Source organism: Rhineura floridana, chromosome 8, assembly GCF_030035675.1.
Source record: "Rhineura floridana isolate rRhiFlo1 chromosome 8, rRhiFlo1.hap2, whole genome shotgun sequence".
NCBI lineage: Eukaryota > Metazoa > Chordata > Lepidosauria > Squamata > Rhineuridae > Rhineura > Rhineura floridana.
In genome coordinates this window covers 132,243,488-132,267,359 of record NC_084487.1, presented here as the reverse complement: position 1 = coordinate 132,267,359, position 23,872 = coordinate 132,243,488, and the positions used below count along the sequence as shown (strand labels likewise).

The 23,872-nt window shown below is 43.3% G+C and overlaps 1 protein-coding gene across 4 annotated transcripts in view; it reads right to left on the bottom strand.

Annotated features, from left to right (window-relative positions):
- Positions 1-23,872, bottom strand: part of JAKMIP1 (janus kinase and microtubule interacting protein 1) — a 206,847-nt gene that overhangs the window by 149,313 nt on the left and 33,662 nt on the right. For all 4 annotated transcript variants that reach the window (XM_061582551.1, XM_061582548.1, XM_061582550.1 and 1 more), the window contains one exon: positions 4,220-4,429. In XM_061582551.1, coding sequence (XP_061438535.1) covers positions 4,220-4,429 — 210 coding nt within the window. The remainder of the gene's footprint in view (positions 1-4,219; positions 4,430-23,872) is intronic.

Here is a 23,872-nt window from a genome sequence, read left to right as displayed (position 1 = left end):
TAAATATGTGTATATTAGGGGAAATTCACGTTAAAATGCTGATGAATTTTCATGAGGTCTTTTTTTTTAAAAAAATGGCAAAAGTTAGAAACTGAGAGAAACTGAAATTAATATATTTGCCCTTCCCTACTGTAGCCCTAGATGGATGAATTCAGAAGAAAATGTACATGTTCATGTTTCCAAGTCTACAGACTTGGAAATCACTGGTGGAGCGTGGCAGTATTTGAGCAAATTCACTCTCATGCTTCAGAAAAATCCATTTAATGCTATGAAGTTGGTCAGGGATTTACAGACTATTAAATTTATGCATTTACAGACTATTAAAAAGTTTGCCAATAAAGTATCCACCAACTCTTGGGTATTTGAAGCTTTCAGTTGAAATACACATAATTTATAACTGGAAAACCCTGGAGAAAAAGAATGTTTTTAGAAGTAAAGACTTTCGGAGGATGGATGCAAAACTTAGTGCTGCATTTTGAAAGTGTATTTTTGTGTGTTTTGCTTTTGCAGGTTATAACCTGCCCTGGGAGTATTTGAGCATCTAGGTGCTTGCTTGCTCACTCCCCTGGGTTGCTGTCTCTTGAGACATCTGACGTCCCTGTAAGTGTGGCAACGACAGGGATCCGCTGCCTGACCCTGAATCCAGAGAGAGGCTGCAATCAATCTTGCAGCCTCTTATATCAGCTCCTGGCTGGGTCAGGGGACATAAAAACCCAGTCCGATTGTGCCCAATTCTCTCAGAGACCTACTTGGATAATTGGTTCAGGTAGGTTTTGTTGGTGGGCTCTTGATGCGTCCATATCAGGTGCTTAGGAGGAATCTTAGTAAGGAGGGACATGGGTGATGCCACCCCAATCTCAACGATCATGGGTAGAGGGAGGTATATATGCGGAGGTGGTGAGCTACCACAGAAGATGAAGGCAAGGCTATCTACACCTTGTTCCTCATTTTCACTCCTTCAATGGATGGGTTGCTCATTGCTTATCTGCTGTGCCCACTGGCATGTGTATGCTACTGTTTAACGCCAGATCGATACACAATAAGACCACATTCATCCATGATTTAATCATGGAGGGTGCCAATTTATTGTGCATTACAAAGCTGTGGGTGGGTGAGCTGGGAGGAATTGATCTGATCCAGCTTTGCCCATCTGGATGCTTGGAGCAACACCACCACAGGCTGCAGGGAGAGGGGGAGGGGTTGCCGTGGTCTACAGAACTTCCATCTCTGTCACCAGGAAACCACTCTGTCTTGGAGCTGGCTGTGAGGGCCTGGAGACAGTAAACTAGGGTTGCTGCTGGTGTACTGTCCACCCTGTTGTCCAGCAGCTTCTCTGACTGTGTTGGGGAAGGCTGTCTTGGCTGTGGTATTGGATGAGCCCAGAATGACAGTCCAAGATGATTTCAGTGTCCATGCTGAGGCTGCCTCTACTGTTCCAGCTCGTGACTTCATGGCCTCCCTGATGACCATAGGGCTGTCACAAGTTGTCATTGGCCCAAAACATAGGGCAGGGCACACTCTTGACTTGATTTTTGCTCCAGATGCAGGAAGGGGTGGTCTGGAGATGGATGTCACCCCATTGTCATAGTCCAGCCTTTCCCAACTAGTGGGCCACCAGATGTTGTTGGACCACAACTCCCATCAGCCTCAGCCAGCATTGCCAATGGTCACAAAAGATGGGAATTGTGGTCCAACAACATCTGGTGGCCCACTAGTTGGGAAAGGCTGTCATAGTCAGACCACTTCCTGGTGAAGTTTAGACTTACAGCTCTGATCCTCCCTTGCAGGAAGGACAGACAGATTAAGATGGTCCACCCCCAGAAACTAATGGAATCCACTGGATTCCTGAATGCCCTGAGGGAGTTCCCAGTAGATAGAGCAGGTGACCCTGTTGAAGACCTTGTCACACTGTGGAACAGCGAGGCGCATCAGGGTCTTAACATGGTTTCCCCTCTTCGGCATTGTGGAGCCCAGTTTGCACCCTGGTACACCAATGAGCTAAGGGCAATGAAACAGGCTGCATGATGGCTGGAGCGCAAGTGGTGAAAGACATGTAGTGAGGTTGATTGGGCACTAATAAAACATCATAACTGTGCCTATTGTGTGGTGGTGAGGGAGGTGAAGAAGGCCCACTTCTCTGCCACCATCACAGCCTCAAGTAGACACCCAATGGACCTTTTCTGTACTGTCAGGGATCTGTTGACATCAACTCCAGGAAATGGCATTTTAGACCCTTCAGAGGCCCACTGTAAATTGTATGCAAGGCACTTCGAGGGTAAAATTGCTCACCTCTGTAGCAATCTTGATGCCCTATCCACATCTACTGTAGTCCCCAGTGAGGTGTCCAGTGCAATGTCTGCTGCAACATCTTGGGACTGGTTTCAGTTGATGTGGCCTGATGATGTGGACAAAGTGCTTGCCATGATAAGGTCAGTAACATGTCTTCTCAACTCTTGCCCTTCTTGAATTATTAAAACTTGCCGAGGAGTTTGACAGAGTGGATCCAGGGTACGGTCAATGTGTCTTTGCAGCAGGGTGTGGTTCCAGCTGCCATGAAAGAGGCAGTGATCTGAGTGCTCCTGAAAAAACCCACACTGGACCCATTGGTTTGTGACAACTACCACCAAGTCGCAAATACCCACTTCTTGGGTAAGGTGATTGAGAGGGCTGTGGTGCAATAATTGCAAGTACTCTTGGATGAAACAGATTATCTTGACCCATTCCAATCTGGGTTCAGGCTTGACTATGGGACTGAATTGGCCTTGGTCACCCTGATGGATGACCTTTGAAAGGAGACGGACGGGGGGGTGCGATCCTGTTACTCTTACTTGATCTCTCAATGGGTTTTGATACCATTGACGGTGGTATCCTTTGGGGCTGACTTGGTGAGATGCGTATTGGAGGCACTGTTTTACAGTGGTTCCAATCCTATTTCCAGGGTCATTTTCAAAGAACAGCATTGGGATATTGTCTTTCAGTCCCCTGGCAGCTGTGCTGTGGGGTGCCACAGGGTACCATCTTGTCCCCCATGCTCTTTAACATCTATACGAAGCCCTTGGGAGAGGTCATCAAGAAATTTGGGGTGAGGTGTCAGCAGTACCAGTGATGATACCCAGCTCCATTTCTCTGTAACTTCTGAATCAGGAGAGGCCATGCAAGCCCTGGACTGGAACCTGGAATCAGTGATGGGCTGGATGAGGGCCAATAAACTGAGTATGAATTCTAGCAAGATGGAGGTGCTGTGGGTTGGTGGTTCCTGAGTTCGAATAATTGCTCAGTTGCCTGCTTTGGATGGGGTCATACTCCCTCTGAAAGAGAAGGTTCATAGTCCGGAGGTGCTTCTGGATCCATCTTTGTCACTAGAGGCCCAGGTGACCACAGTGGCTTGGAGAGCCTTTTACCAGCTTTGGCTGGTAAGACAGCTGAGACTGTTTCTGGATGATAGCCTGACAGCTGTTGTCCACACACTAGTAATCTCCTGGCTGGATTACTGTAATGCGCTATATGCGGGGCTGCTCTTGAGGTTGGTCTGGAAGCGGCAGCTGGTGCAAAATGCAGTGGCAGAACTGCTCATTGGGGCAGGGTATTGCCAACATGTCATCCCACTGCTGAACGAATTGTACTGGTTGCCCATTAGCTACCGGGCTAAACTACTTTTGGTGTACAAAGCCCTATACAGCTTGGGACCAGGATACTGAAAGATCATCTTACCCCTTACTTACCCGGTCAATCACTGCACTCTGCAGGTGAGGGTCATCTGTGGATACCATCTTATCAGGAGGTCTGTTCTGCACATCACAGGAAGCAGACCTTTAGTGTAGTGGCACCTACCCTTTGGAATTCCCTTCCATTAAATATTAGACTGTTATCTTTTCGGCACCTACTGAAGACCTTCATCTTTCATAAGCCTTTTAAGTAGAGACCTTATCTCAATCTGCATGTGTTGGAAATGCTTTTAAGATGCTTTTAAAGCTTTTGAAAAGATGTTATTAAAGATGTTTTGTTTTAATATATTTTAAAATCTGTTTTTATGATGTTTTGGAGTGTTTTTAGTGTTTTTATTTGCGGCCCTGGCCTCCTACTGGAAGGAAGGGTGGGATATTAAATAAATAAATAACTCCACCCCATGCAGGGAGTTAGTTACAATCTATTAGCTGGAATCACTATACTGCTGAAATAACTTCAATTTTGATATGCATGTGAAAAACAGTTTTCTTACCGGGGTTCCCACAAGTTCAGTCACATCTCCCACACCAGGAGGAAGTTCTTTCTTGGGGCTGCCATGGAACCGTTCTGCCTCTTTGACTTGAACAAGTTGTTCATCCAGTGCTTCTTTTTGGAGCAGCAACTTTTGTGTATGGCCTGCCTGCACACCAAGATCTTTCTCCAGAGCGAAAATCACTCTCTCTTTGCCTTTTATCTCATCCATCTTAAAGAGAGTAGAAAGCAACAAAATGTGAGCTTCTAATTAAATACTTCTAATTAAAGGAAATGTTCTTTTATTCTAGCAACACTTTAATGTTAGCCAAATCATGCCAAAGGTGTAGCACTGGATTAAAAGCCAGGGCTGTTTCTACAAAAGTCCATATTCTAGTTCTGATTTTTGTTTAGTGTGTTCTTACTTGGTAATAGCCATGTGATTTTCTTTGAGAACTGATTTCTTCCCATAAAGGTTGTGAAATGACAAGGTAAAGTAATTGCAAACAAGTGGTACAGCATCTGAAAATATTTACTTTATGTGGTGGTATGAAAGAAAATTCTTAGGATGTCATTATCACAGATAAAAATTCACTCACTTTCAAAACACCACTACAGCAGCACTCAGGCGATATACTTTTCTGAGGTACTTCAATAATATGTTGCTTAAAGATTGTGATTTCTTTTATTAAACACAGATTTTACCCTTGGATCAGATGGTCAGTGAGTGATCAACTAATATAAATTTGAACTGTGTATTTATTCAGAGAACGCTTTGAATTCCCCAGTGTTAGCACCTTCAGTACTATGTAAATATCTAAATATGTGAAAATGGGTGTGTTTAACAGATATATAGAAATACATTTTCAGTATTCCTGAAAATGAGATAATCTCAAATAATTTTACCACGCAAAGCAGTCAGCAAGAAGCTTTAGCAGCTCAGATTCAAGGAGTTCCTCAACAGTATTAAATAATATTGAAAAATAAAATGGAGTGCCTTCAAGTCGATTCCAACTTATAGCGACCCTATGAATGGTAAGCGGTATTCAGAGGGGGTTTATCATTGCCTTCCTCTGAGGCTGAGGCAGTGACCGGCCCAAGGTCACCCAGTGAGCTTCATGGCTTGTGTGGGGATTCAAACCCTGGTCTCCCAGGACGTAGTCCAACACCTTAACCACTACACCATCAGTCACAGAAAGAGATACCGCAAACATGTGTTTGAGAAATGTTGTCTTTATGTTTGAATCTAATGTAATATTTTCTCCAGCTATACAAATGTATGCTATAAACTTAGCACTGTATGTAACTCCTTTTAAAAACCAAAATGAACTCAAAGGGTAAAAAAAAGACCAGGGATGATATTTGAATACAAAACATGTGATCTACTAACAACATTGTTCCCTTGCTAAAGCCTTGAGCAGTCATCATACATGAATCTTCCCAAGCAAGCTGTGCGTGTGTGAGTGGGGGAATACAGTAGACTGTCCATCTTTTGTTTGCTATGCTTCTGTATGTCAGCCAATAGCCTAAGAATGCCTTCATGAACATTCTATATACATAATGAAACTGAATGATATATTGGAAACAATTTTTATTCATTCAAAAGCAGACTGATACACTGCGTTTCAGCTAATATACCAAAGCAGTGAACAACATAAGACAACGTAAGTTTCATTAAAACAAATCAAAAGACAAAGACAAAATCCCACAATAAACACAACAAACAGAGAAAACAAGCCAGATTTAGATTTTAATCTTATGCACGTTTACCTGAGAATAAGGGACATCAAATAGAGTGGGACGCCTAAATAAATATACACTGGGTTTCAATGGTAGGCTTTAAAAACACACACCTGTGCAACTGGATGAAGGCCATAGGATTTTTAATGCCTTTTCCATTCTGCCTAGTTAGTCCATTTTACATAAGACAACCAGTCCTTATCACTTCAATAGTACAAGTAGCAATCTGTATTTAGGAAATATGGAAATGATGTTTAGATTCTAAACTTTAGAGCCCAGAGGTTCATCAGAATTCCCCCACAATGGGAGCAGAGCAGGTAAGCAGCATCAAGAGGTCAAAAACTGTATGCTTAGGAAGGGGCACCTAGTTTCAGATCAGAAGTGATTATTCCTACATAGGAGGTATATCTGAACAGTTCACTGGTTCTAGACATTGCTTATCAACTATTAAATGGGTCTATGTGAGTAGTGTGTACACCAAAAAGCACCAATCTCTTTGTTTAAGGGGAGGGGCTTTCATATGTTGAAAATTCAACTATAGATGTTGTGCCTTATAGAAAATAAAATATTACAGATACATTTTTGTCATTTAACCTTGAAATGTATTCACCAGTGGGAATCTGACCTAAAACATTTCTCTCCATAAACAACTGAAATCTGAAGCAGATCCTCGGGACACAGGTTGATAAAATTAAAGCTAGCCTACAAGTTAGGATTTTCAACTTTCTGTGCATGTGTGATTATGATTGCCATCTGTTCTATCTACACATTCCTGTAAGGTCCACTGAATACAGTAATCACTGTTCTCTGCCAACATGATTTATAATCTTCTCGTGTAGCTCCTTAGTCCCCCCCCCCAGGCTAAAATCCAAAGGTGTTTCTCATTGCAATTCAACCTGAGATGGCAATTGGTTGAGGACAGGGCTCCAACTAAATCTCTTACACCAACATAATTCCAAATTACAATGGTGCAAATAGAAGTCAGTGTATGGGGCATACAAAACTGGCATGAGAAGCAGTCAGCTTTAGGCCAAACCAGACATGACTTTGTTATGTTTGACAAAAGGGGACATCATGGAAGGAGGCTTTAACCCTTTCCCCCCAACCCAGTCCTACTTGGAATCCTCCCTTTTCAGCACCGGCTATTTGCAATGGGTGACGATTACAGTAGAACCATTGTGCAAGGCAAGCGTTAAAGCTCCCCACCTGTGCCAAAATCTCAGTTGCCTTCTTCCTCTCCTAGATATTTTTTTTTAAAGCCTTATCCACCAGGATTCACCATGTGATAGACCTCATGCCTAGTTTTGACCCTTAGTCTGATACAATCTTCTTTCAGGTCAAAGCTCTCTCTTCCTCACTGGTGTAAAATTAAGACAGGAAAAAACTGGAAACCTGTATCACAAATAGGGTATGTGGCCTATCTCCAGAACTTAAGAACACACAAATAGGAACTTTGTTGGATGCACAAATGCTTCTTTTTTGTGCAGGATCCATTCACTACAGTTCCTATAAACAGCAAGCCTGACAGTACTATGCACTTCCAACATTTGCTAACATTTGTTTTCTTAGACCACTTGTAGGTACTTGGTCTCAAGGCTCCAGACATATAAACTCACAACAGGAACCTCAACTCCATTCTCCCAACTCAGGATGTAGGGGACAATGTATGCCTAATGTAACTGTACCCCGTATACTGTGGCCATGAATATATGTAGCTAAAAATATGCAGGGTAAAGGCAATCTGGAGTATAGGCCTCCCTGTTGGTGAACACCAACCTCTCTGTTCTACTCCAACTATGGATACTTTTAGACATCCAGAGCAGCATCAGCAAAAAGGCATATTTCCACTATAATTCAAGATCCTTAAAAGAGATGGGTGCATTATCTCAGTGAATACAATATTGTTTGGGATCATGCTATATGGCTAGGTCGTTCCATGAATGACACTTACCAGGAATGGTGGATGGGGAAGGGCACTGTCATGGGTCAGAGATTTTGAAGGCCCTAGCATACACTTTTGCCTGCAGAGTATGGGAGCTGCTTTGTAGGATGATTTCAGGGTGTGGTCTGAAGGCATTATGAGGTCAACACCTTGTTGAAACTAAGGTGTGGGTCTGGTCACTGTCTGGATAGGTGATCATCGAGGAACTACATCTATATCTTGGGTTCCATAGCAGAAAAAAGGCAGGGTATAAACATAATAAACAAACATAATGTTAAGTGTAGGTTCCATTCTTTTTGAAATTATCCTTCTGTCTGAAATTGCTATTGCCCTCCAGACCCCTCCCCCAATACAGTAGGCTCTTGATTTCACAGGCTATATTTCTACCTTTCTGGGTGAGCCAAAATACCCACCCCTTTCTTCTTGTGGTATTTTTCCCCAGTGAGCATCTCATGGTGTTACTTCCTGAGAGCTTGCTATAATATTTCCATTCTTGTTTGTCCAGGTGGCTCTCTGACCTTTCCCTTGAAAGAATCTTTCTATAGCATAGGTTATCCATGCACACTTGAAGCAGTGGAGCTAGCTGCCCTCCGTCTCTGGTTTTCTCTATAGCAAAAAGGATTGTTCTGTTGCTTGTCAATGTTTGGACTGCCCTTGCTTGAGGGGAGCCTCTGATTGCAGGCACAAATATTTCTGCTACTAGAAGAACCATGTGAATTCCTTCTTGCAGCATATTTGAAATGGGTTACATGCCATCATCAAGGATTTTCTGCCATTGTAGTTTGGTGCTTTCCATACATAGGCAGTGTGGGGCACTGTCAGGAGTGATGCTGGAAGTGGTGGCTAGCAATGTGGTTGCCAGGGTCTCTATGACAGTGGCCAACTTTGTTGCTGCCTAAGATTTATTTTCTACTACTAATATTGTTCTTTTGACATATGCTTTCTCAGCAGTAGATACTAATTACTTATACCTTACTAGCCTCTGATGTAGCAGCAGCAATCTTAGACGGGATGACAGTGGTTCCGTATAATTTGCAAGTCTTTGTATGGTATCAAGAGAAACTACAAGCTTTTCATCCCAAAGTTTTGCTAGAACTGTTATTTCCTTCTTCCCCATTTTAAGTACACCACCTCCTGCCTTTCTACAACCCATTCCCTTCCAATCCCTTTTCAGGGGTTTAATTCTCATCAGACACAGGAATCTAGGACTCTCATTTCTGAAAGGCATAAATCAGCACAGGTGGGATCTGAAGCATAATGTTGCAGTCTATCCTCACCTCATAGTATGAGTGCTGCTGTTCAGAATTCTAGGCAGCCAGCCAGTCAGAACATCTCCCAGGATACTCTATTCTACCTCCTACCTTCTCTTAGCCATTTTTCATGTCAATGGAAAATCAAGAGCACATGGCTACTGAGCATGCTCGGTCCTCAGTGGGTTGTGCTTTGGGAGACAGGTGGGTTACCCTTAGCTTCTTTTTAAAACAGATTTTAAATAGCCTTCCTCTCTGCATGCTTCATTTCTCAAAGGTCTCATTCTGACCACACAACCAAGTGAAGCAGCAAGTGCCAATGGCTATCAGAGGAAGTGATATCGACCAGTATTTGCCTTACATTTCAGTTTGCTGCATTACTAGACATTACGATGAATCAGACTTTAGGGGTTTCCCCTACTTCAGATTTACAAGTCAATATCAGAAAAACCACAAGAATATTATCAGTATACTGGGACAGTATACTACGGCTGGGATAGCCAGATCAAAACTTTAAAAGTTAAATGTTGCATTAGCCTTTGACTTGAGTACTGGCCTGAGGTGCTGGAAAGAACCAAAAATATTGAGAAAATAGAAAGAAAGATGCCCAGTAATAATTCCTGTGCCGACTTCAGAGGAATTAAAATTAAGGCATACCGCTTTCCTTTGCTAGACAACCTCAGGTGCCTTATGATCTGGAAGGTAATTCCTGTGAACCTTCATTCTTCAAAACGTCCTCCTTCCACTGAGAAATGATCTATCCACTCCAGTGACAAGGCTTGCTCAATTCTTATCAATTCTAAAGCGAGGAGCGCTACCCAATTTCGGGCTTAAAACCGTGAGAAAAAAATATATAATAGAACACTCAGCTGACACCAAACACTAGCCCCGCAGTGACAAATTAGTCAATCAGAAAGAAAAAAAAGAAGGCTTTTGTATGAGATTTGAACTACTGCTGGCTGGCACCATGAATCTGAGCAAGTCAAGATTAATTTCTTCCTCTAAGAAGGTTTGTAAGAATGAACACTTGTGGTTGAATACCAATATTCCTTTCTATTAGTGGAATTCACAGCAGAATTCACAGCATCCCTGGAGGGACTGACCTGTGACAGGAAATCTACAGTAGTTGTCATGTCAGGAGCACACACATCCACTCTGCAATGGCATATAAAGACACTGGATAACATACTCTTTAAGGCAACACAGGTGGTAAAAATAGCTGAAGAGGCTGCACTCTTACAAATGTGCAGTAATATGATTCTATTCTGCAACTTGTAATTTACTAACGGTAGACTTGTTGTGCTTCTCCATTAGGTGCTTACTCCAGAACTGTCACTCTGTTCACTCACTTTTTGAAGGGCATTTACACAAGGTAGTTAACCAAACCACTACCCTCCTGTGTTTCACTGGTGTTCTTCTGAATTGTTGAATGAATTCTTTGTATCTGTCTTCAAGAGGAATATAAAGAGCAGATCCTTGTGCCTGAACTAATTTTTGCAGGATGGGAGTCTGAGGAACTGAGGCAAATGGTGACGAGAGATGAAGTTCTAGGACTTATAGACAAAATAAAAGCTGACAAATTGCCAGGTCCAGATGGCATCCACCTATGAATTCTGAAAAGTGAAGCTGCTGATCTTCTAACAAGAATATGTAACTTATCCCTCAGATCCACCTCCATACTTGTGGACTGGAAAGTGGCCTATGTAACACCAATTTTTAAAAAGGGATCCAAGGGGATCTGAGAAATTACATGGTGGTCATCTTAATATTTCATTCCAGGAAAAGTGGTGGCAAGTATTGTTAAAGATAAGATAACCAAGTATGTAAAAGGGGATCTGAGAAATTACATGGTGGTCATCTTAATATTTGGTTCCAGGAAAAGTGGTGGCAAGTATTGTTAAAGATAAGATAACCAAGCATGTAGAAGAACAAGCTTTGCTGAAGCAGAACCAGCAGGGCTTCTTCAAGGGTAAGTCCTGTCTTACCTATTTAATAGTTCTTTGAGAGTGTCAGCAAGCATACAGATCCACTTGTCACAGTATAGTTTTAAAAAAGCTTTTCAAAAAGCTTACTTTTCAAAATGCTTTCAACAAAGTACCTCACCAAAGATTCCTGAGTAAGCTTAGCAGTGATGGGATAAGAGGAGAGCTCCTCTTGTGGAACAGGAACTGGTTATGCAACAGGAAGCAGAGAGTAGGAATAAACAGACAGTTCTCCCAATGAAGAGAACTAAAAACTGAAATCCCTTGAGGATTGGTATTAGGACCTATGCTTTTTAACTTGTTCATAGATAGTTAGGGGTAGCAAAGTTTGCTGATTATACCAAATTGTTCAGGGTGGTTAAAACAAAAAGGAACTATCTGAAGAGCTCTCGAAACAGTGAATGGGCAATAAAATGTAAGCAAGTGTAAAAGGATGCACGTTGGGGCAAAAAAATTCAAATATACACTCATAGGGTCTGAACTGGTGGTAACTGACCAGGAACCAGAATCTGAGATCAATAAAGATGACCACCCAGTGTTCAGCAGCTGTAAAAAAGGCAAATTCCATGTTAGGGATCATTAGGAAAAGAACTGAAAATAAAACTGCCAGTATCATAAATGCCATTATATAAATCTATGGTATGACTGCACTTATGTCCTTGTGGACTTCCATAGGCATATGGTTGGCCACTATGATAAGAGGATGCCGGATTGGATGAGCCACTGGCCTGATCCAGCAGGCTCTTCTTAATGTTCTGAGACTGCAGAAAATCTTTATTTATTTATTGCAAAGAGCAGAAGAGCAAAATCACAAAGGTGTTTGAAAAAAGCAAACATAAAAAAGCATGGCAGTGACACTCAGCTCTCTTGCCAGAGCATCAAAGAGGAGAGGAGACTGTAGCCACTTTGTTCCACTGCAGAGCTTTTTAAAATGAATTGGGGTGGGGTGTAACTCAAAATGGCACATGAAACTCATGCAAAAGGGCTTTTTTAATCTTCATATTAAATACATATTTAAATATTTATTGAAGGACTTATAAACCAATTTTTCTAAAAGTACATCAAAGAGGCCTACAACATACAAAGACACGATAAAATTAAAAACCAAGAAAACATCCTTAAAAACAACAATGAAGCATCAAGATATACTGCATTGGTGGGGTGGGAAGAAAATTTGTATTAAAAGGCTCTAAAAATTGCAGTTTTTAAGAGATGCCTGAAAAAAATAAGGAATAGTTCTTGCCAAACCTCTATTGATAGGGAGTTCCACAGAGCAGGGCCTACCACACTAAAGGCTTGGCCCTTGGTGGAAGCCAACCAAACCTCAGGGGCATGGGGAACCATCTAAATTGCCCCATCAGAAGATCTCAGAGATCAAGATGGAACATCGGGAGTCAAATGGTACTTACGGTAATATAAACATCATTAAACATGTATTTTAATAGTAAATGATTGTAATTTAAAGATACTTGGCATTAAACATGAAATTAAAAATGTCCAGAACATTTTTTATTTTTCTTCTGCAAAGTCCTGCACAGCATAAATCTCTGGAGCAGGCTGACATTCTCTCCTGTCTCAATAGCACAATAGCAGGTCACTGATCATAATAGATCATACCAATCCTATTCAGAGCTATGTTTAGCCACACATCACCTGTCAAAGTTGTAATACTTGTTCTTGTGTCATTCACAATAATATGAAGTGACTTAATTCTTTCCGTTTGCACTGAGTGCTGGTGAGAGAGTTGTAATCGCTGTCAGATGTTTTTGTGCCATGCCAGACAACATACCAGAAAACAGTGGGCAAAGATGCACAGAAATTTAACTCCTAAATCACTTGTGTGAGAAATAGGGGGCTTCAGAAATTGCTTGCCACCGTTCATGTTTCCTCTGAAAACACACCATCTTTCCCTTGGAAGTCTCAAGCACACAGTATCAATCCTGTCTTCACAACTGAGTTACTGTGTTCACAGCAGATATAGTGTCTTCTTCAGTATCAAGGCTTTCTGCTAAAAAGATTTCTGCTGATTGCACACTTTCCACATGAATTGCACATAGAATAGTAGAGTTAGAAGGGGCCTATAAGGCCATCAAGTCCAACCTGCTGCTCAATGCAGGAATCCAAATGAAAGCATTCCCGACAGGTGGATGTCCAGCTGCCTCCAGAATGCCTCCAGTGTTGGTTCCATTGTTGTACTGCTCTAACAGTTAGGAAGGTTTTCCTGATGTTCAGCTGAAATCTGGCTTCATGTAACTTGAGCCCATTATTCCGTGTCCTGCACTCTGGGACAATCAAGAAGAGAGCCCGGCCTTCCTCTGTGTGGCAACCTTTCAAGTACTTGAAGAGTGCTATTATGCCTCCCCTCAGTCTTCTCTTCTTAAGACTAAACATGCCCAGTTCTTTCAGTCTCTCCTCATAGGGCTTTGTTTCCAGTCCCCTGTTCATCTTTGTTGCCCTCCTCTAAGAACATAAGAGCATAAGAAGAGCCTGCTGGATCAGGCCAGTGGCCCATCTAGTCCAGCATCCTGTTCTCACAGTGGCCTACCAGGTGCCTGGGGGAAGCCCGCAAGCAGGACCAGAGTGCAAGAACACTCTCCCCTCCTGAGGCTTCCGGCAACTGGTTTTCAGAAGCATGCTGCCTCTGACTAGGGTGGCACAGCACAGCCATCATGGCTAGTAGCCATTGATAGCCCTGTCCTCCATGAATTTGTCTAATCTTCTTTTAAAGCCGTCCAAGGTGGTGGCCATTACTGCATCTTGTGGGAGCAAATTCCATAGTTTAACTATGCGCTGAGTAAAGAAGTACTTCCTTTTGTCTGTCCTGAATCTTCCAACATTCAGCTTCTTTGAATGTCCACGAGTTCTAGTATTATGAGAGAGGGAGAAGAACTTTTCTCTATCCACTTTCTCAATGCCATGCATAATTTTATACACTTCTATCATGTCTCCTCTGACCCGCCTTTTCTCTAAACTAAAAAGCCCCAAATGCTGCAACCTTTCCTCATAAGGGAGTCGCTCCATCCCCTTGATCATTCTGGTTGCCCTCTTCTGAACCTTTTCCAACTCTATATCCTTTTTGAGATGAGGCGACCAGAACTGTACACAGTACTCCAAATGCGGCCGCACCATAGATTTATACAACGGCATTATGATATCGGCTGTTTTATTTTCAATACCTTTCCTAATTATCGCTAGCATTGAATTTGCCTTTTTCACAGCTGCCGCAAACTGGGTCGACATTTTCATCGTGCTGTCCACTACAACCCCGAGGTCTCTCTCCTGGTCGGTCACCGCCAGTTCAGACCCCATGAGCGTATATGTGAAATTCAGATTTTTTGCTCCAATATGCATAATTTTACACTTGTTTATATTGAATTGCATTTGCCATTTTTCCGCCCATTCACTCAGTTTGGAGAGATCTTTTTGGAGCTCTTCGCAATCCCTTTTTGTTTTAACAACCCTGAACAATTTAGTGTCGTCAGCAAACTTGGCCACTTCACTGCTCACTCCTAATTCTAGGTCATTAATGAACAAGTTGAAAAGTACAGGTCCCAATACCGATCCTTGAGGGACTCCACTTTCTACAGCCCTCCATTGGGAGAACTGTCCGTTTATTCCTACTCTCTGCTTTCTGCTTCTTAACCAATTCCTTATCCACAAGAGGACCTCTCCTCTTATTCCATGACTGCTAAGCTTCCTCAGAAGTCTTTGGTGAGGTACCTTGTCAAACGCTTTTTGAAAGTCTAAGTACACTATGTCCACTGAATCACCTCTATCTATATGCTTGTTGACACTCTCAAATAATTCTAATAGGTTACTGAGACAGGACTTTCCCTTGCAGAAGCCATGCTGGCTCTGCTTCAGCAAGGCTTGTTCTTCTATGTGCTTAGTTAATCTAGCTTTAATAATACTTTCTACCAGTTTTCCAGGGACAGAAGTTAAGCTAACTGGCCTGTAATTTCCGGGATCCCCTCTGGATCCCTTTTTGAATATTGGTGTTACATTTGCCACTTTCCAGTCCTCAGGCACGGAGGAGGACCCGAGGGACAAGTTACATATTTTAGTTAGCAGATCAGCAATTTCACATTTCAGTTCTTTGAGAACTCTCGGGTGGATGCCATCTGGGCCCGGTGATTTGTCAGTTTTTATATTGTCCATTAAGCCTAGAACTTCCTCTCTCGTTACCACTATTTGTCTCAGTTCCTCGGAATCCCTTCCTGCAAATGTTAGCTCAGGTTCAGGGATCTGCCCTATATCTTCCACTGTGAAGTCAGATGCAAAGAATTCATTTAGCTTCTCTGCAATCTCCTTATCGTTCTTTAGTACACCTTTGACTCCCTTATCATCCAAGGGTCCAATCGCCTCCCTAGATGGTCTCCTGCTTTGAATGTATTTATAGAATTATTTTTGGTTGGTTTTTATGTTCTTAGCAATGTGCTCCTCAAATTCTTTTTTAGCATCCCTTATTGTCTTCTTGCATTTCTTTTGCCAGAGTTTGTGTTCTTTTTTATTTTCTTCATTCGGACAAGACTTCCATTTTCGGAAGGAAGACTTTTTGCCTCTAAGAGCTTCCTTGACTTTGCTCATTAACCATGCTGGCATCTTCTTGGCCCTGGCGGTACCTTTTCTGATCTGCGGTATGCACTCCAGTTGAGCTTCTAATATAGTGTTTTTAAACAACTTCCAAGCATTTTCGAGTGATGTGACCCTCTGGACTTTGTTTTTCAGCTTTCTTTTTACCAATCCCCTCATTTTTGTGAAGTTTCCTCTTTTGAAGTCAAATGTGACCGTGTTGGATTTTCTTGCCAATTGGCCATTTACATGTATGTTTAATTTAATAGCACTGTGGTCACTGCTCCCAAACGGTTCAACAACACTTACATCTCGCACCAGGTCCCGGTCCCCACTGAGGACTAAGTCCAGGGTTGCCGTCCCTCTGGTCGGTTCCATGACCAACTGGTCTAGGGAATAGTCATTTAGAATATCTAGAAACTTTGCTTCTTTGTCATGACTGGAACGCATATGCGGCCAGTCTATGTCCGGGTAGTTGAAGTCACCCATTACTACCACATTTCCTAGTTTGGATGCTTCCTCAATTTCATATCTCATCTCAAGGTCTCCCTGAGCATTTTGATCAGGGGGACGATAGATCGTTCCCAGTATTAAGTCCCTCCTGGGGCATGGTATCACCACCCACAACGATTCTGTGGAGGAGTCTGCCTCTTTAGGGGTTTCAAGCTTGCTGGATTCAATGCCTTCTTTCACGTATAGAGCGACTCCGCCACCAATACGTCCTTCCCTGTCCTTCCGATATAGTTTATATCCAGGGATAACTGTATCCCACTGGTTTTCTCCATTCCACCAGGTCTCCGTTATGCTCACTATATCAATGCTCTTCTCTAAGACCAAGCACTCCAGTTCTCCCATCTTGGTTCGGAGGCTCCTAGCATTAGCGTACAGGCACTTGTAAGCAGTGTCTCTCTTCAAGTGTCTTTGGCACTTGTGGTTTGGCCTGTGGTAATTTTGCTCTTCTGAATTTATATCCTGTGCCCCTGCTCTCACAATGCCTACTTCTAGGCCTACCCCTTTTAAAATTTCATCATTTTTTTGGTTTTTATCCCAGGGGGGAGGTTTATTCCGAACCGGACCTTTCTCAGCTCCTGTCGGGTTTCCCCCCTCAGTCAGTTTAAAAGCTGCTCTGCCACCTTTTTAATTTTAAGTGCCAGCAGTCTGGTTCCATTCTGGTTCAAGTGGAGCCCGTCCCTTTTGTACAGGCCCGGCTTGTCCCAAAATGTTCCCCAGTGCCTAACAAATCTAAACCCTTCCACCCGACACCATCGTCTCATCCACGCATTGAGACTGCAAAGCTGGGCCTGTCTGGCTGGTCCTGCGCGTGGAACCGGTAGCATTTCAGAGAAAGCCACCTTGGAGGTCCTGGCTTTCAGCATCCTACCTAGCAACCTAAATTTTGCTTCCAGGACCTCACGGCTGCATTTCCCCATGTCGTTGGTGCCAACGTGCACCACGACCACTGACTCCTTCCCAGCACTGTCTACCAAACTATCTAAACGACGGGCGATATCCGCAACCTTCGCACCAGGCAGGCAAAACACCTTGCGGTCTACACGCCCATCACACACCCCACTGTCTATGTTCCTAATGATCGAATCACCCACTACAAGGATCCCTCCACCCCCTGGAGATATATCCTCGGCACGAGAGGATAGCTGCTCATCCCCCAAGGAATGGGTCCCTTCTAAGGGATTGTTTCCCTCTTCCTCAGCTGGATGCTCTCCTTCCCCGAGACCATCGTTCTCCATGATAGCAGGAGAGCTATCATCGCTGGAGTGGGACACAGCTATAATGTCCCTGAAGGCCTCCTCCACACACCTCTCTGCCTCTCTCAGCTTTTCCAGGTCTGCCACCTTGGCCTCAAGGAAATGAAGTCGTTCCCGGAGAGCCAAAAGCTCATTGCACCGAGGGCACACCCACGACTGCTGTCCAACAGGCAGATAGTCGTACATGCTGCAGGCTGTGCAAAACACTGGAAAGCCCCCACACGCCTGCTGGCTTCTTACCTGCATAGTTTTGTTTGAGGTTTATTACGTCAATAGGTTGGAGACTGTGGTTTAGTTGAGGTCAGGGAACAGAAGGGCAGAGTGGGGGGCCCTGGCCTCCTCGCCCTGCTGCCGAACTCGCTCTGCTGCTTAACTCGCCTTGACGCTTCGTGTTCCAGTTTGTCTGCATCCTTCTTAAAGTGTGGTGTCCAGAACTGGATGCAGTACTCAAGATGAGGGCTAACCAGTGCCAAATAGAGGGGAACCAATACTTCATGCAATTTGGAAACTATACTCCTGTTAATGCAGCCTAAAATATCATTTGCCTTTTTTGCAGCCACATGTTGGCTCATATTCAGCTTCTGATCAGCAACAATCCCAAGATCTTTCTTGCATGTAGTATTGCTGAGCCAAATATCCCCCATCTATAACTGTGCATTTGGTTTCTTTTTCCTAGGTGTAGAACTTTGCACCTATCCCTGTTAAATTTAATTCTGTTGTTTTCAGCCCAATGCTCCAGCTGATTAAGATCCCTATTAATTTTGTAGCTATCCCAATTTTGTACCATCTGCAAAACTGATAAGCATTCCCTGCAACTCGTCATCCAAGTCATTAATAAAAATGTTGAAGAATACTAGACCTAGGACTGAGCCCTGCAGTACCCTGCTCATTACCTCCCCACAATTTGAGAAGGAACTATTGATAAGCACTCTTTAAGTATAATTCTGTAGCCAACTGTGGATCCATCTGACAGTTGTTCCATCCAGTCCACAATCAGCTAACTGGCTAATCAGAATATCATGGGGCACTTTGTCAAAAGGTTTGCTGAAGCTGAGATACATTATGTCCACAGCATTCCCACAGTCTACCAGAGAGGTTACCCAATCAAAAAACGAGATAAGATTAGTCTGGCAGGATTTGTTCTTGATAAATCCATGCTGGCTTCTAGTATCACTGCATTGTTTTCAAGATGCTTACAGATTGACTGCTTTATAATCTACTCCAGAATTTTTCCATGGACCAATGTCAGGCTGACTGGTCTATAGTTCCCAGGTTCCTCCTTTTTGCCCTTTTTGAGGACAAAATTAGCCTTCCTCCAGTCATCCGGTACTTCACCCATCCTCCACAATTTTGCAAAGATAGTAAGACAGTGGTTCCTTCAGCCAGTTCTTTCAATACTCTAGGATTCAATTCATTGGGCCCTGGAGATTAGAACTTGTTCAAAGTGATTAGGCATTCCTTGAGCATTTGTCTATCAGTCTCAAGCTGCAATCCTGCCCCTTCTACTTCACATTTCTCAGCAGCGTCATAGACCCTCTTTTGGGAGATGACTGAGCCAAAGTAAGAATTGAGCACTTCTGCCTTTTCTTTGTCATCATTTTGCCATCCTCACTGAGGAGCTGTACCACCATTTCTTTTCTCTGTCTTTTACTATGGATGTACCTGAACAAAGCTTTTTTGTAACCTCAGCTCATTCTCAGCTTTAGCCTTCCTGATGCCATCTCTGCAATTCCGTGCTACCTGGCTGTACTCTTCCTTTGTGGCCTAGCCTTCCTTCCTGTATGTTTCCTTTTGTGTTTTCAGGTCATCTCTAAGCTTTCTGTGAAACCATATTGCCTTCTTCTGCTGTCTTCCCCCTTTTCCCCTTGATGTAATTGTTTGCCATTGTGCCTTTAGAATTTCCTCTTTTAGAAACTCCCATCCATCTTGGACTCCCTTTTCTTATTAGGATTGCTTGCCATGGAACCTTACTTACCACTGTTCTGAGTTTATTAAAATCAGCTTTCCTGAAGTCCAGGTTACACATATGGCTATTTTCGGGTTTTGCTTCCTTTTGATTCTGCCCTGGGTTCCTGCTGGGAGGAAGGGCGGGATATAAATCAAATAATAAATAAATAAAATCAAGAACTCTAGTATAATGTGGTCACTTTCCCCAGAGTTCCCGTAACTGCCACTTCATCCACCAAGTCATCTCTGTTTTTTAGAATCAAGTCCAGGATAGCTGATCCTCTAGTTGCTTCCTCCACCTTCTGTAGGAGAAAGTTATCTCCAACACAAATCAGGAATTTCTTGGAGAGGCCGTGGTTGGCAGAATTTGTCTCCCAACAGATATTGGGTTAATTGAAGTCCCCCATTACTACTACATCATGCCTCCTTGAAACATTCATAATTTGCTTTGTAAAAGTTCCATCCTCGTCTTCTCGTTAATTGGGTGGTCGGCAGTAGACTCCACCATGTTGTTTTTATTCCTTGCCCCATTAATTTTAATCCAGATACTCTCGGTGGAGCTATCAAGCTCATCCTCCTATATTTCTGTGCAGGGATATATATATGTATTTAAGAGTGGGCAGTTTAATTATTGAATGTTGTTGTTGTGATTTTATATTGTATTTTATTATGCTGTTGTACGTCACCTAGAGTGGCCGTTAATTCGGCCAGATAGGCGACTCAAAAATAAAATTTTATTATAATTATTATTATTATTATTATTATTATTATATATTTAACATATAGCGCAACTCTCTATGAATAGACTATCCAAAATACAATACAAGATAGTGCTGGAAAATGAGACCCTCAGGTCAGAAGGCACTCATCGAGTTACCAGGGAAGAACAAAGCACAAGTAGCGCTGTGACTAGTGATGCAGCTGAGTCAAAGCTGAAAGGAAGCCCAGATGCTGAAGCACACAGATGCAAAAGGAGAGTCCGGAGTTGTTCAATGTACATAATAGGATAATGGAATGCGAGAAGCATGAACCAGGGAAAGTTAGAAATTGTCAAGCAAGAAATGGAACGTATCAATATTATAATACTTGGCGTGAGTGAATTAAAATAGACCAGAATGGAACACTTTCAATCAGGCAACTACAAAATACGTTATGCAGGAAATGAGAAATTAAGGAGAAATGGGGTTGTTCTAATAGTGAGAAGCAATGTAGCAAAAGCAAATAGGAGCTATAACGCAAAATCTGAGCAAGTAATATCAATGAGACTTAAAGGGAAACCTATTAACATAACCATCATCCAACTCTATGCTCCAACATCAAACACAGAAGAGGAATGGAGAAATTTTACAGGCCCCTAAAGAGCAACTCCTAGCTCTGAGAGGTTGCGGGGCGAGGAAGGGCAGCCGCGGCGGGGGGTGGTGGTTTCCTAAGCGTCTTCAGTCCTGGCCCTCCTTTGCGCCTCAGTCTAGCACCACCCTGGGGAGCCCCTCTCCCTCTTGGGGGCTTGGTGCCCCGCCCCTGGGCTTTCCTTGCCTCCCATGGCATGGCAGTCCTCACTAGCCTCCCTCCCTCCCTGCAGAGGCGGGCAGCAGAGCCCAGCAGCTAGCTCGCAGCGGCATCTTGCTGGTGGTCCTGGGCCACTTGACCTTGGTGCTGGGGGCCATCATCCATGGCCCCCTCCTGCACCACATGGCCAGGACAAGCACACCATCACCTCAGAGTACGTCGTGGCTAATATTGTTGCGGTGGCTTCTGGGCTCTTGAGCATTGCTGCCTGCATCCTGGCAATCCTGGTGTCCCGGAGCTTCTTCCATCGTTGCCTGCCTTGGATCCTGGTTGTTATCTCCCTGGCAAATGTCTTGATCTCAGGAGACTGCTGCGTGGGGCTGGCACTTGCCATCTCCCTCACTGTTGTCGACAGTAGCTGTCATCTCTTTACCGGTTGCAACAGTTCTGCCCTTGCAGCTGATGCCCACACTGTGATAACAAATGAGTGCCCTTTTGACACTACCCGCATCTATGACACAGCACTGGTCCTCTGGCTTCCTTCCATGTTGATGGCAGCAGTGGAAGCCGGTTTGTCTGCCTGGTGTTGCACAGCCTCCCTCTCTCTCTGTGGAATTGGCCCCTCTTCAGCCTCCTACAAAGTGGTCCTGCTTCAGGCAGGAGGTAGCTGCAGAGGAAGGCTCTTAAGGGAAGCCTCACCACCAGTCTCTGGTTGAGATGGACAAGGAAGAGTGCTGCCTTTGAGGGTGGAGGGAAGAGAGCTACCCACTTTTGCTGCTAGACTGTCCTTCATGTTCTTGAATGGACAGATGGGCTTGTGTTCAAGGTGCAGAGCTGGCCAGGCAGGAATCTCCCCCAAATTGTTTTTTTTAAGTTTTTTTAAATTTGTATATTTGTTTTTAATGTTTTTAATTGTTGTAAACCGCCCAGAGAGCTTCGGCTATGGGGCGGTATACAAATGTAATAAATAATAATGATAATGATAATAATAATAATAATTTTACGCAGAAGTACAGGAAGAAATTGATCACACACCAAAACAAGATATGCTGGGGGACTGGAATGCAAAAAAACCCAGAGAAGAACTAGAAATTGTGGGAAAATGGGGCTGTGATAGAAATGAAGCAGGAGACAGACTTATTGAATTCTGAGAAGCCAATAATTTGTTTCTTGCAAACACATTTTTTGAGCAACCAAAAAGATGACTGTACCATCACCAAATGGTCAATATAGGAATCAAATTGATTATATAATTGGAAGCAGAAGATGGAGAAGTTCCATACTTTCTGTGAAAACAAGACCAGGAGCAGACTGCAGTACAGATCATGAACTGGTCATATCGAAATCAGAGTAAAGCTAAAGAAGAACAACAAAGCAATCATAATGCCAAAATACAATTTAAATAGCATCCTAGAAGAATTTAAAGATCAAATAAGGAACATATTTGAGGCTTTAAACCTAGCTGATAGAGAACCAGAACTATGGAGTGAAGTCCAAGAGATTATCGGGGAAGAATGCAAAAAGACAATACCTCTAATTCAAAAGAGAGAAAGACCTCAATGGATGACTGAAGGAACTCTTAAAATGGTTAAAGACAAAATGAAAACAAAAGCAAAAGGAGAGAGCAACACGGTTAGAATCCTAAATGCAATAATACAGCAACTAGTATGTAAGTACAAAGAGAACTACTACAATAATTATTGTATAGAAATAGGATAAAAAGAGGTAGAACAAGAGCCCTATTCCAAAAGATTAGAGAAATTAAAGGGAAATTTAAACCAAGAGTAAGGTATGCTGAGTAATAAACAGGGGAACACACTGACTGACCGAGATAAAATAAAAGGAAGATGGAAGCGATATACTGAAGTATTATATAAAAGAGATGCAAGGATGACAGATTCATTCATGGAGCAACCGTATGATAAAGAACCAGAAATTTTAGAATGTGAGGTGAAAGCTGCTCTTAAAATACTTGGCAGAAATAAATCATCAGGAACAGATGGCACACCAATTGAGCTGCTAGAAGTTACTTAGACGGAATCTGTCCAAATTTTGACAAACATTTGTTGACAAATATGGAAAAGAAAACAATGGTCCACAGACTGGACGCGTTCAATAAGAACATAAGAAGAGCCTGCTGGATCAGGCCAGTGGCCCATCTAGTCCAGCATCCTGTTCTCACAGTGGCCAACCAGGTGCCTGGGGGAAGCCCGCAAGCAGGACCCGAGTGCAAGAACACTCTCCCCTCCTGAGGCTTCCGGCAACTGGTTTTCAGAAGCATGCTGCCTCTGACTAGGGTGGCAGAGCACAGCCATCACGGCTAGTAGTCATTGATAGCCCTGTCCTCCATGAATTTGTCTAATCTTCTTTTAAAGCCATCCAAGCTCGCTGTCCTGTAATTCTAACAAACCGCTTTCAGCATCTCTCAGTGGACAGCACCTCTGAAGAGCCTCAACAAACTCGCCTGCATCAAGAGCCACTGGCTGCAAAGGAAGACTCCACACCCCAGAAAAAGGAAGCTGATGCAACCACTGCTCGCGGCAAAAAGAGGAGGGTGCTGGTGGTTGGAGACTCATTGCTCAGGGGGGTAGAAGCACCGGTATGCCAGCTGGACAAAATGAATCGGGAAATCTGTTGTCTCCCTGGGGCACGCATCTGGGACGTCACTGACAACCTGCTGAGGCTCATCAGGAACGAAGACCAGTACCCCTTTCTCCTCATCCATGTGGGCACAAACGACACGGACAGAAACACCTCAGACTATGAGGCTCTGGGTAGGAAGGTCAAGCATTTGGGGGCGCAGGTGGTCTTCTCGTCAATTCTTCCCGTGAAGGATAGAGGACTACAAAGGGAAACAAAGATACTGCAGGTCAACGACTGGTTAAGCAGATGGTGTCGAAGGGAGAGGTTTGGATTCTGGGACCATGGTCTAAGCTTCTTGGAGAGGGGACTGTTGGCAACAGATGGGCT